The sequence below is a fragment of the Clarias gariepinus genome, chromosome 10, assembly GCF_024256425.1.
Source record: "Clarias gariepinus isolate MV-2021 ecotype Netherlands chromosome 10, CGAR_prim_01v2, whole genome shotgun sequence".
Lineage (NCBI taxonomy): Eukaryota > Metazoa > Chordata > Actinopteri > Siluriformes > Clariidae > Clarias > Clarias gariepinus.
Genome location: NC_071109.1, coordinates 26,453,360 through 26,467,724, shown reverse-complemented (window position 1 = coordinate 26,467,724; position 14,365 = coordinate 26,453,360). Strand labels below are relative to the sequence as shown.

Below are 14,365 nucleotides of genomic sequence, written 5' to 3'. Positions count from 1 at the left end.
TATATAAATATGTATTATCAGTGTTTTTATTCTCCCTGTGTTTTTTTTATTAATGTGCTTTCAAGCAGTTAATTACACTGACAATTTATTTAAGGTTGTTTCCATTTGCTCTAAGTACAAACAGCTGCTTGGCAGTTACTATGCACATTAGTTTCATTATTACTCACAGTTCACAGAAATGGACCAACCACAAAACTAGTTAGAGTAAAATGGAAAGAAAAAAGTTGTTATTTTTATGAATACTGTAGGGCTAATATGATAAAATAGTAGGTTTAGCGATCTGATAAATGCAGCAGCTGTGTTTTTATGGATAAAGACATATACACAGGTTATGGCCATGGTAACTTTCAGAGGTTGTTATTATCAGATTCTCTGCATAAACATAAGAGGTGGCCAAATTTCCATCCCTAGTCTAATTATTCTCACTGGTTCAGTAAAACAATAAACAGAATATCAATCTAGTGCAGAATTTAAAATAGTAAGGTTTTTTTGTTGTAGAAAACAATGTTTAAAAAATAATTTACCTTGTTTTCCTTATCAGTGAATTAAATTATACTCTGATTGAAATCACACATAACAATAAAAATCTAAAAGAGACTGAAACATGAAAAGGAAAGCCATAAAATTCTGTAATATTTTACATTTTCTGAGTGGCATGGTAGTGTAGTGGTTAGCACTGTGGTCTTACACCATCAGGGTTGAGGATCCAATTCCAGCCTCGGGTCTGTGTGCATGGAGTTTGCATGTTCTCCCTGTGCGTGGTGGGTTTCCCTTAGACAGTCTCTAATTGCCCATAGTGTGTGAGTGTGTATGCATGCATGTGTACCCTGTGATGGTTTGGAACCTGTCCAGGATGTAACCCGCCATGTGGGATAAGCTGTAGGCTTCTCAAGACACTGTACAGGATAAGTGGTATAGAAAATGAGTAAATGGATATTTTTGGCAAAATCAAATAATCAAAAACAAGAAAAAACTATTCAGTACAAGGACAATTAAATAGTCAGTTCAAATCTAAATACAGTGATGCAGTTCTGTTTGCAAAAATGAATATTGCATATTTCACATGGAAAGGTTAACATTGCACCAGAATGAAGACTTCTTAGTGTGTAGACACTGTTTTTGTTTTATTATTATAATGGTAAAAGTGTGTGACATATTTTTTTACCAGACATACTCAAAATGAAAACAAACCTTTTATTAGTTTGTGTTTTATTAATCATTTATCACTTGTATCCAGATTTTGACATAGGCATCTACAGAATGAGCTACCTCCAAAGCTGAGTGTTAGGATTGTCCATTTACTTCTAATATACACAATGAAGGCATAGTGCTAATGCAGGTGCCCCGCTCCTCAGGAATGTCCTGCTGCTCAGTCTAAACACAATTTCTGTTCTATGTTGAAAGTGTATATACATAAACACAATTCAAATGTATTTATTTGGAAAATTAAACACATTAAATATGTTATTTTAGGCAATAGCACTAATAATAATAATAATAATAATAATAATAATAAATTACGCATGGTTTCTTAAAAAAAAAATTATCTGCAATCTTTCTGTATTCATAGTCTATTTTAAAACATGAGCAAAAAATAGTCCCGGGCTGGCTACACAACACATAATTTAAAAAACATTACACACTCAGTGAACACAATAGTAGAAACACCTGTACCCCTGTCATTAGAGTGGGGAAAAAGTGATCTCACCATATGTGACCGTGGGATGGTTGTTGGTGCCAGATGAGCTGGTTTGAGTTTTTCAGAAAGATTTTCTCACACCTCAGTTTACATAAAATGGTAAAAAAAGAAAATCAAGTAAGTCAAAGTTCTACAGGTGGAAACAGAGGAAAATGGCCAGACTTGAAGCTGAAAGGAAAAACTAAGTAAGATTGTTTCATACATCACCAGAAGTTCCTTTTCAGGTTCCAGTGGACACAGGTTCACCAAAACCGGATAATGAATAAAAAAATAAAACAGGTGATTTTTTATTTTACATGTTGTTTTTGCATCATTCTGTTTAAACTCCAGAGAATGATTTTGGTTTAATGTACTGGTATGCAGGTGTTAAAACAGTAGACAGTATATACCAAAATGTATTACTGTATGTTTACTAGTTGGAGAGGATAATCTGCGAGAGGGAATGAGACTAAACAAAAAAAAAAAACTCAGCATTTTGAAGCTGTTATTGAAAATGTGTTGTCATTGAAAATGAGAAATGGAGCATGCTGGTTGCATTAGGAGCATCAATGTAAGAGATTAAAAGGATATTAGTCCAAGCCTTAATGAAGTCAAGATTTTTACAGTGCACACATTTGGACTTGATGTTATCTGTAGGTCATTATGAAAAAACAAAACAAAAGAACTGTTCCAGATGTTTATTTTGTATTTCACAGTTTGCCATTTATATAAAATGGTTTCTTAGTGTGAAAAAAAAAAAAATCTGAGGTAGTTAGTTAGGGGTAAAAAAAAACATTGTCTCATCCGGAAACATATCACTGTCACACTAAGAGGCCATTAAAAATGGTACAATATTGTTCACTAGTATTGAAGTACAGACTGAACGATGGTCAGATGTTTGTGTGAGCTGGTTTATGGAAAAATCACAGTGTTTAGTTTGGCAGAGACACTGACTGGTTGAACCATTGCAAGTGGAATTCAAGCCAAGTTTCATGGGCACTTCACAAAAATAGCTCTAACCGTACATGGTAATGTCATTTTGAAAACTTGATGGCTACATTTAGAATGTACATAACAAAAAAAATGTGATACTTAAACATTTTTCGCTGCTGGGATAAAAAATCAGCTCTTCTTCAATCTTCAAAGAGATTTCCTGTCTTGCCTAATGTGCATAATAAAATCACTGGACTTGGATCAAAGATCAAAGCTACATTGTCACACAAAAAATAAATCACTACATCTTTACGACATCTGAATTCGCACTGTACCTATTTATTAAGGATTAACAGGACCAAATATATCCCTAAAAAAGAAGGTGACATTAGACAAGACAAACTTACATAAGCGTATGGCTTAGAAATATTCCCATGCCTATGTGTTAGAGACAGGATGAGCTGCGGCTGCTTGCCAGGATCAATCAAACACATCTGTATGCCTGCATGCTTGTGGTTATGATATATGCAGAAAGCACAATGTGTGTTCCAGATCCCAGCGCAGTGCACCAGATTGCACATCTACAAAAGGCCACTTCAAGGGAAAGCGCATTTCACTTGGCAGGCATTTTATCTACTGTATAACCACAGATAGCATTCTCACAAAAACTTTGTTCACTTAAATCACCCTGGCACATGGAAAGATAAAGTGAGGTGCACCCCAAAGCCAGCTTAGAGATTGAAGTTTTTTTTTTTTTTTTTAAATCTGTCCAAATTTGAGTAACAATAAATGAGGTCTAGCTACTTAAATAACATCCCCTAAAATTTATAATAACTATATCCCCAGAAATTAATAACAATCTTGGACAATTTTGTGAAAATTTCTGTAGCACAACCAAAGCAGCTGTACGACATATAACTAGTTATTAAGCATTATGTCAGAGACATGAAAACCAGAGCTAGACCCAAATCCCTTAGAAATGTTCTGTGCTGGTACCCAGATGGTGAAAAAAAACCTCCTTTGGATGTCATTAGCTCAAGATTGATGACCCAGTTCTTCACCAATCACTTATGTGAGGGCCAATTTAAATTAAGTTCATTCTTCGACAATCACTTATATGAGCGCCAATTTAAATGCAAAATAATTAACTCGCATTTGTGCTTATCACACTTTACTAAATCCCCTTTTTCAGATTTATTAAGTGTATACCATAATCTACTGAACTAGAATGAGCAACATTTTTTCATAGTGAATACAAAGCACATTGCTCTGAATTAAGGTGATTGCTAACTATTGTAAATGTAAAAGTAAATACAAATAGAATAGAGGTTTTGAGGCTTTATTGGGGCAAATGAAAATTTAACACAATATGTAATACTTCAAATTAACTAAATACAAAATTTGGAGACAAATTAAAATTTATTTTTAGCAACAAGAACTTTCATGTACTGATATATATTCCTATATTCCCAGTAGGGGTAGAATAGGGGTAGATTTTTTTTTAAAAGCAAATTATTAATTTTTATTAGATTTATTTTTGCCCAATGTAGTAAAAGATGCACATTAACCCAATGTAAATACAGACCCACTTAAACTAAATAATACTTCTTGATGGAGGTCATCATTTCAGGGACCAAATTCGTAATCAGTTGCAATGTTCAACACAGTGGAAATAAATCCTTGCCTAATTTATTAAGTTACTTTAGAAGTTACAAAAAAAGCTATTTTGGTAGTATTCTGTTCTGGTTAGCAAAGCTTACCTTAAAATAAAATAGAAAATGCAAAGTTTTAAGATTTATTGTATTAATTGTAGACATGTAAAAAATATATATTTTGTCTTTTTCTTTTACAAAGTTATTCTAACATGGTGCTTTGGCCGGTCTGATGGTCATGTTTTAGAATATTGTCATGTTCCTGTACATACAATTTGTTTTTTTTTTCAAAATTTAATTCCAAAATGAATTGTTTTTGCACATCTCTGTATTCTACAAGCATTCTACAGGGTGTTAACATGAATATAAACAGATTGATAATTACTTTGCCAATGCCGAAAGGCGAATTCCTGTCCAGAGACCCTCTATTCATCCACGTCACTGTCTCTCTCTAAGTGCAAACAGCTTTCAAAAAGGGAGGTGCTCCTTTAGTCCTCTCTCCCTCTCAAACTTCTGAGCAGATCCAACAGATCCACCTAAAGAACAAGACAAAATGTGGCTGTCTATGTTTTCTGTCTGGGGCAGTCTGCTAACACTAGTGGCATCTCAGAGCTGCCCGGATCCATCTGAGAACAGCGCTTCGTGGGTGAGGTTAAAACCTCTAGGGCAGTGCAAGGATGGGGAAAGTACATGCCCTTATCGCATCACTCTTCCTCCTCTTACTGTTCAGCTTCCCAAGCATTTCAGGGAGTTGGAGAAGATGGCTGAAGAGCTGCAAAGCCTGACAGAGATGTTGAACCAACTCAAAGCGGACTGTTGTGAATGTAAGGACAGGCAGGAAAAGGACTGGAACATACGGACAGATAATGAAGGGGAGGATGAAGAAAAGATTCAAGCTTCTAAAGGGACACTCAAGATCAAAGAGAGACAGCAGGACATAGTCGCAAGAGAAAGTACAGTTCAAGTGACTACTTCAAGATCTGGAATGGAAGACATTTTGATTATCAGCAGTGATGCAAAAGATATAAATCCAACAGCTAACGGAAAACAAAGGAATACCAATCAGGAGAGAAAAATGAATCCACAAACCACTAAACCAAGGCCTGAGAGCAATGTAGGGCAAAAAGGATTTAACCCTGTGCGAAAAAATCTAATAAGTGGGAGTATGAGCAAAGCCGAAGAGGTCCCCTCACTTACAACAACAAAAAAGAACACACCACAGGCTAAACTGACTGAATCATCTTTTTCTGGACATTCAGACAATGAACCACCTAAACATCATGAAAAACCCAAGGACAACCCAATCAAGGTGGGACATGGGATGAACCCTAGTGAAACCCTGACTGCGAAAGGCAAGGTGAAGAGTGTCCCTGAATACCATGTGGTGACATTGGATACAGAGGATGATGTAGAAACAAAGCAACTGCAAACAACTAAAGGTGATAAGGTACAAGAGGAAAGACGACTGGTGCCTGGAAACGATGCTCAAAACAATAGAGAACTTGAAATAAGCATGAAACAACTTACCGGGAAAACACAGACCAAGGAGGATAATAAAGAATTACCTGACGCTGGAATGAAAGAATCAAGATCCAATATTTCTGATGACAGTGTCAGTGTAATACAACAGCCAACCTTGAAAAATATGGAAAAGAATAATCATGGTGCTACCTCTACTAAGCCGAAACCATTAAAACCTGGAATATATTCAGGGGGGGATGCTAAAGTGAACTCAAAACCAGTTAACACAGATGACACAACAAGACGACAAAAGAAGGTAATGTCACCCATCACAGGAAGAGCTAATGTCTCACATAACATAAGTCAAATGGATCAACAAACAGTGGGAATCGAGTCGAAAAATGCATTTATACCTGACATGGATGCAACGATGGACACTGGAACAGAATCAAAAGTTATCACAGCAAAGAAAGTAAGTGAACAAGCAAAGTCACTATCACCAGCTAATAATACAGTAAGTGAACTTAAGCATTCAAGACCACCCAACACAGGCAGAGCTAATTCCACAGCTGATGGAGATTTAATAAACCGATCAACACTGAGCAGTAATGTTCAGACCCGAAAGAAACCTGGAAAGGATGCAGAGAGTAACACTGGGATGAATGCACATCGAGTCAGTGGACTACAAAATTCAGGATTACCCATCTCAGGCAAGAATGATGGCAAAGCTGATGTAAGTCCAACGAATTCACAAATACCAAACATTAAGTATGACTTCAAAGCAGGCACAGATTCAGAGATTGATGCTGGAATAGATTTAAAGCCAGTAAATATCATTGAGACAGTCAGTGAAATAAAAAATTCCAGATCACCCATCTTAGAGAGCGTTAATGTCACAGCCGATGTAGATCTGATAAATGCAAAAAGAAAAAGCAGTAACTCTCAAACCACATTAAAACCTAGCAAAGATGCAGAGAGCCGTTTTGGAATGAATTCAAATCTAGTCAGTGTACAAAACAATTCAAGATCACCTGTCTCAGGCACGATTGATGGTATGGTTGGTGAAAGTTTAACAAATCCACAAGTAGGGCACAGGAAAACCCATGGCAAAACTAACACAGAATCAGGAAGTGAAGCTAGAGTGGGTAAATCAAACCCAGTAAACAATGTTGAGACAGTCAGTGGAAAAGGGACATCAAGATCACCCATTTCTAAAGAAAGACTAAAGAATTCTAGACCACCCAACTCAGGCAGAGCTAATTCCACAGCTGATGCAGATTTAATAATTCGATCAACACCAACGAGTAACGTTCAAACCCCCAAAAAACCTGGAAAGGATGCAGAGAGTAACACTGGAAAGGATGCACAAAAAGTCAGGGGACTACAAAATTTAGGATTACCCATACCAGGAATAAATGATGGCAAAGTTGATGTAAGTCCAACCAATTTAAAAATACCCAGCATTAACTATCCCTTAAAAACAGGCACAGATTCAGAGATTGATGCTGGAATAGATTTAAAGCCAGTAAATATCATTGAGACCGTCAGTGAAATAAAAAATTTAAAATCACCCATCTCAGACAGCACTAATGTCACAGGTGATGTAGATATAATAAGCGCAAAAAGAAAGAGCAGCAACTCTCATACCACATTAAAATCTAGCAAAGATGCAGAGAGCCATATTTCAATGAATTCAAATCCAGTCAATGTACTAAACAATTCAAGATCACCTGTCTTAGGCAAGATTGATGCTTTGGATGGTGAAACAAATCCACAAGTAGTGCACAGGAAAACCCATGGCAAAGTTAGCACAGAATCAGGAAGTGATGCTAGAGTGGGTAAATCAAACCCAATAAATAATGTTGAGATAGTCAGTGGACAAGGGACATCACCCATTTCTAAAGAAGGACTAAAGAATTCGAGATCATCCATCCTAGACAGAGCTAATTCCACAGCTGAAATAGATCTAGAACATACAAAATCGCTGAATCCTCAAATGCCTTTCACACATGACGCAGATGTACATAGTAAGAGTGGAATAGATCAACACCAGTTTAACGCATCTGAGACAGTCAGTCACTTACAAACATCCAAATCCCCCAAATCAGACATAACTGATACGGTTGCAGTAGGTCAAACATATCCAGGAACACTGGATGACACCTTTACAAATCCTTTCGAACCTGTTACAGATAAGGACAGAAATGCTGAAATGGATTTAAACCCTCTTAGCAAAGTTAAGACAAATAACCCACTAGAAATGCCACAATTATCAGTTACAGACAAAGCTGATGCTACAGTTAATGTAAACCAAATAAATCCACAAACAACATACAGTAACTCTAAAAATACCACGGTGATATTAACTTCAGATAACAAGGTTGAGACAGTCAGTGGACTAGAAAAAACAAGATTGCCTATCGCAGTATCTGAGAGGAAGCCTGGAAAATATCCAAACCGAAATCAAACAACTGATATTGAAAGCAAAGAGACATCCAAACCACCCATCTCTGATTCCAGACCAGAAGTAAGTGGTACAAATTCCACCCTGAATGGTAATAGTGGTTTACCCAGAAGACAATTTCTGCCTAGATCAAAAGTTAACATGACACAACCGAGGAATGGATGGGTTAAAAGTGCAAAACCTATGAGTACAGACACTAAAAGAAAAATAGCACCAACAAACAACAAAACTACATCTTTAAGAAGTGATGCTATGACGAGCGGCAGACGCCTGCCCACTGGACTTCTTCCTAAAAGACAAGAGAAGCAGCAAGAAATCACTCACCAACCAGAAAGAATCAGTCCCACTGGAATAAGTCTAAGTAAGGATTATATACAAAGAAAACCGAATATTTTGCAAAGACTACCAGTAAATCAAAGTAAAGCCTTTGGCTCAGAAGGATCAAAAAACACAAGTCGAGTAATTGATTATACGATTAGCAGTGGGACAACACATTCTAACTCTAAAACTGCATCCGGCCCTAATAAGTTTAACAGCACAGCCTATGACATGAGTCGATCTGTCAGTCCCACTTTGGCAACACAGGATAATGTGGATCGAGCTGATACAAAAGAAACAAAAACCTTACCTACAGTCAATGTATTACGCACGTTAATAAATCATCATGTTGAAAGTACCTCTCAAAGTATTGGGAACAAACCAAAAGGTAAAAACACCAGTGTGAGTTCAAGAGAGGATCTGGTTTTGGACACAGCAGGTAAAACTGGAAGGGACACACAACCTCGTGTTGTGGAAGAGACAAAAGGCACTGAAAGAAGACCAGGACAAACCTCATTTAAAACTAGCAGTAAAGATTCCAACCAGCAAAAACTCAATAAACCACCCAGAGCTGGAAGCATTCAGAATCTTAATGAGAAGATGCCTCTGGTTGTGGAAAGCAGTAGAAGGCATGAGTTAAATTATCCTACTACTGTAGCTACCCCTTTCACAGTAAAACCACAGATTAAAGACAATTACAGCAAAGGATCCCGGTTTACTCCTCCGATTAAAACAGCACCACATTTTGTGGATCAAGATCCTGTAGAACAAGCCAAAACTACTTCTGGAGTGAAAGTGTCAAATAAACATATTCATCCCAGGCTTGAAAATCCCAGCCAGGAAATGGAGCCCAAAAGTTCTCATAGTGACACTGGAAACAAAGAGTTCCACAGTGCAAGCAGTGGTCAAGGGTCAAGGGTGGGTCTGGTGACAGATCTTCAACCCAACTCTTTGGACCCCATACAAAACAGAACAACTAACTCAAAACCTATTGTCATGGACATAGTCAAGGCCAGTACAGGCTCAAAGGTGTCAACCATATCTACAGAAAGCACCAATAAAAACAAAGCAAAAGACCTAAACCCAGTTGCTATAAACAGGATTGAGGCTAATACAGAGGCTAATCAAGTAACTCAATCCTTAGACAATGCCAAACATCATGGAAAGAACAAATCTTTATTAGGATCCACTGACCCTGTAGAGGACAATAAAGAAGGACATTCAATCAACAACAATAATGGTAACCATTACCCAGTTTCGGTAACCAATAGGACTGGTGCAACTTTAAACAAAATAGCAGCTGGGCACCCCAACAATGGAGGTAACAAGAAACCACTCACTGTTAACAACATGGATGACAGACAGGGTTTAGAGAAGCAGCTGTTGAACAACTGCCGTGGACAGTGTGATCACCGTCCAGCTTCTCAGTCAATACTTAACAGCCATGAGACATCAAACAACGACAGAGGTAAGGAACATGTTGTTTTTTGAATAGTGGTACAGAAAGGCATCAATAAATCCTGAAACATGCAAAAACATGCAAGGTATCTATTGTAGAAGATTAGCTTAATGCTAGGACTACATGATTACATAACAAAGCTGATGACTGCTTAAAGCTGGAGCTCAAAAATATTTACAGTATAATGGCAAAATGATTTATGCCCACTTATTGCACCCAAAGCCTCCAGTGCTTGAGAATGTCAGGGCTTTAAAAAAAAGAAAAAAAAGAATTACATTTGTGGACTTGGAGGAGTTCACTCGGGGACATCTGTCTCTCTAGAACGAAAACAATAAGGTGAATACAATCGGGGTAGATAACAGGAAATTATATAATATAAACATAACCACCAACAGCTGCTCTCCAGATCTACTGCTGGTCTGAGACTTCGCTTCAAATGTTCATTTCAGGGATCAGCAGATGATAACTTGATGTCATAGTATATCACCTGAACAACAGATGTTCTGCTTTTGGGAAACACAGGAAGCTGGAAGAGATCAATTTTGTTCTTTGCCATTTGTCTACTGTTTAAAGTAATTGGCCCACGATTTATAAAGTTACAAATGTAGTGAATTAAACATTGTAAAATAAGCCCTACCTTGTGTATTATGACCAGACACCTTCCTTCCCTCCGGTTAACTGTTCTCTGAATAATATACATTAATCCAGATGTGCTCTGAATGGCATCTCTAGGGTGGTTCCAAAAGAGGACATTTAACATTTACATTTACATTCATGCATTGCTTTTATTCAGCAATTTTTTCTTCTGTTTATCACACCACCCTACTGTTTATTATTTTTCCTATATAATCAAACCCTGTAATGTTTTATTGCTTAAATATCATGCATTTCTAACTGTAAGAAATGTATTTAATGTGAGTAAATAAAATGAGTTAATTAACTAGTGTTACCACTGCTCACAGATAAACCCTCACAAGACTGTTCTGACTTCATGAGGAGAAACCTGAGAAGTGGCATCTACAATATAACACCAGCCCAATCAGGCAACAGGACTTTCCCCGTGTTCTGTAACATGAAGTCCTCTGGTGGAGGCTGGACTTTAATTCAGCGTCGCTTCGATGGAAGCATCAGTTTTAATCGTACCTGGAATGACTATAAGCAGGGTTTCGGTAAGCTGATGGGTGAGTTCTGGCTGGGTAATGACAAGATCCACTGGCTAACGTCAACTAAAACCATGGTATTGCGAATTGAACTAGAGGATTTGGATGGAAACAAGGAATATGCCCAGTACGACCACTTTCATGTAGCTAATGAAAGTCAGTACTACAAGCTGACGATAGAAGGATATTCAGGCACAGCAGGAGATGCTATGCAGTACAGCAAACACTTCAACCACAACCAGAAGAACTTTACCACTCCTGATAGAGACAATGATCAATACACCTCAGGAAACTGTGGAGCCTACTATGGCTCTGGATGGTGGTTCGATGCATGTTTATCAGCGAACCTGAACGGGAAGTATTACGAAACAAAATATAGAGGAGTGCGAAATGGCATCTTTTGGGGTACCTGGCATAATATTTCCATTGAGTCCTACCTAACCCATGACCGACAATCATTTAAGACTGTGAGGATGATGATTAGACCCAGAACAGGATTTCTGATGGACTAGTTGTTGGACAGATGGACAGATAAAATTCCAAGGACAGCTGTTTCCCTGTTACTTTCAGAAAGAAGTTGTAGATCTACTTGGATAAGTTTTGGGAAAAATCCCTTTTCCCTTTTAGTGGATTGTTATGTGCTATTTTATTACTATGCAGCTCAGTACAGTTCCATGACAGTATTGTTAATGTTGTTAAGAGATGTTTATTTCTGGTTAACAATTTGGTCCATTTACATTTTATGAAGCAAAGGGCCAGATCAGCCCCAGAATAAATATTTATTAAGGTTACTTATACAATGACCTTATCTTCACTGGTAAAATAAATGGATGGAAGCCAGTAGTAAAGCTGTAAAAGTGACGCATTAAGGTGCAGAACAAATTGCACACTGTGTCCAAAAGAAGATTTTGACAAAATGACAAGTTTTTGTCTTAAAACAAAACGTCATTTGATTTGCAATAATTATATCCAATGGAATTTTGGAAATAAATGAGTTATTATGTGCACTAGAGTTTATTGGAGGGTGAAAAATAAAAAACAACAGATCACTTTTTTAAGAACTGAACACACTTCATCATGTTGTTCAATGCATAGCACTTCATTTATATTTTTATATGTAAAAAAGCTCAGTGTTATGGACAAAAAAAGCTTATATTTTATACCATTACTTAAAAATATATAAAAATTTATGAAAATATATGAAGGAGCATGAACAATGATGTATGAATAAACTCATGCTGTTTATGTAATTCATCCAATTACTACATTATTTTTAATATTGTATTATGGGTTTCTTCCATACCAGTGTATACCATCTTTATATTCACATTTTATTTTTATTATTATTTACTAAAATTCCACTCATATTTCTTCAAATCCAACCAGTGGACCACAGCAAACTGGCAATAATGTGATGGGTTAAACAGATTTTTATGAATACATACAAGCAATAAAAGTTTTTATTTTTTATTTTTGACTACATAAGGGACGGTATAATGTACAGTTTAATTCAAATACAAAAATAATTATTAAAAAAGGCTTATTAGTGCATGTTAACATCTTCATAAACAGAGCTCTTCTGCTGAAGCTTCACATCTTTCATAACAATGGGTAAAATTCCAAGGTCCTCCAAGAACAGCCTAAAATTCTTACTGGCATATGGATCAAAGGAGCTAGAAACATTCCTCAGACATTCTCACCCACAACAATATAATGGTATCATATAGTTTAGGCACATTTATGCCATAAATCTCTACAATATACATTCTTATGGTTCTCTATTACATTTGATAAATGTAGAAGTCATTGTAGTAAAAAGTCACAGCAGAAACCTTTTCCCCATTATGTATAAATATTGTTCACTTAACTGAACTACTTGGCCATTACATATGCATGTATGGTACGTGTTAAGGTTCTGTCACATGATTGGCGGATTAAATGCTTTACTGACCTATTAGTTTTACCTAATGAAATGAAATATACTTAAATATTAAATGTAAAATAAAATATATCACGTACATCTCATTTTGTAAAAAATTTGTAAAAAAAAAAAAATGCAGTGATAATGAAGAAAAAATAAAAAAAATGAAGTGATAATGCTGAGGCAGACATTACTCTGGCGGTTTCTCAGCTTTAATTACTCCATTTCTCCTGTGAAAAAAATTGAGGTTCAGATATTGTTAAAGGGATCTTTGTTGAACCACTGGAGCATTGCAAGGTAATGAAATGTAGTGAATTATTATATATAAAATGAAGTCAGGATACCTACTAAGAATATTTTAAGAAACTATGATTACATTGTGTTAACCTGAAATAAAGTATATATATATATATATATATATATATATATATATATATATTTATTTATTTATTTTATTTTTTATTTTTGGGTATTCAGTCCAGGCAAAAATCTCTGTCTGATTGAGAGCAAAATTGTTGGAAATTGTGGAAATCCTAATTATTTTACATTGAAAAAGAAGTGATGCAAGGTCAAACAAAAATAAAACTAAGAGCATCTTTTAATTTATCACTAGATTAAGAAAAAAAGTCTTACAATTTCCAAAACGTGTCCATATTTGAAATATAACTGATGGCACAAGAATTTTCACATTTGGCTTGAACATCTCTTATCCAAACTGTCCTGTGCGGAATGGTAATGTTAGCACTACACTCCAGCAAAGCCAAAGTCTGGAGAGCATCAAATCTCCACCCATGTCTCAAATAAGGCTTAAAGCCTCTAACGATGAAAAATTAGCTGGAAAATTTTCTGTGTAGTTCCAGATATTTATAGAAACACTAATGAAGTGTTGATTTCAACAGATCACACAAACCAATTTCTTCCATGAGAAAGGTTAATATTTATTTCATTTACAGAAAGGAAAAAAAATATTCATGATAGTTATTAGAGGTATCTGCATAAGGAGAAAACTATCTAAAAAGGACAAATAATATTTCTGTTTAATGAGAGGTCCAGTGTAAAAAATCTTTCCATTTAAATGCATGTAACGTCACAGACAAAACTAGCATCAATTATTCTTCTCGATGATAAGTCTGCTCTTAATACTCATATTACTAAATTAACACTTTTTTTTCACACAATTAACCAGATGTCTGTGCATTGAAGACAATTTTCCACATATGGTGTCTGGAATGACCAAATGATAATCTGAAGAACAACAATGTCCAAAAAAAATCTGTTTCTCCCAGCTCTTATGAAACAGCCTAACTATTACATAATAC

At 36.0% G+C, this 14,365-nt stretch overlaps 1 protein-coding gene across 1 annotated transcript; it reads left to right on the top strand.

Annotated features, from left to right (window-relative positions):
- Positions 1–4,807: 4,807 nt before the first annotated feature.
- On the top strand, positions 4,808–12,869 carry fgl2b (fibrinogen-like 2b). Its single transcript, XM_053505114.1, has 2 exons — positions 4,808–9,974; positions 10,928–12,869. The coding sequence occupies exons 1-2, from the start codon at positions 4,817–4,819 to the stop codon at positions 11,635–11,637; spliced, it is 5,868 nt and encodes a 1,955-aa protein (XP_053361089.1). The 5' UTR covers positions 4,808–4,816; the 3' UTR covers positions 11,638–12,869.
- The last annotated feature ends 1,496 nt before the right edge of the window (positions 12,870–14,365 follow it).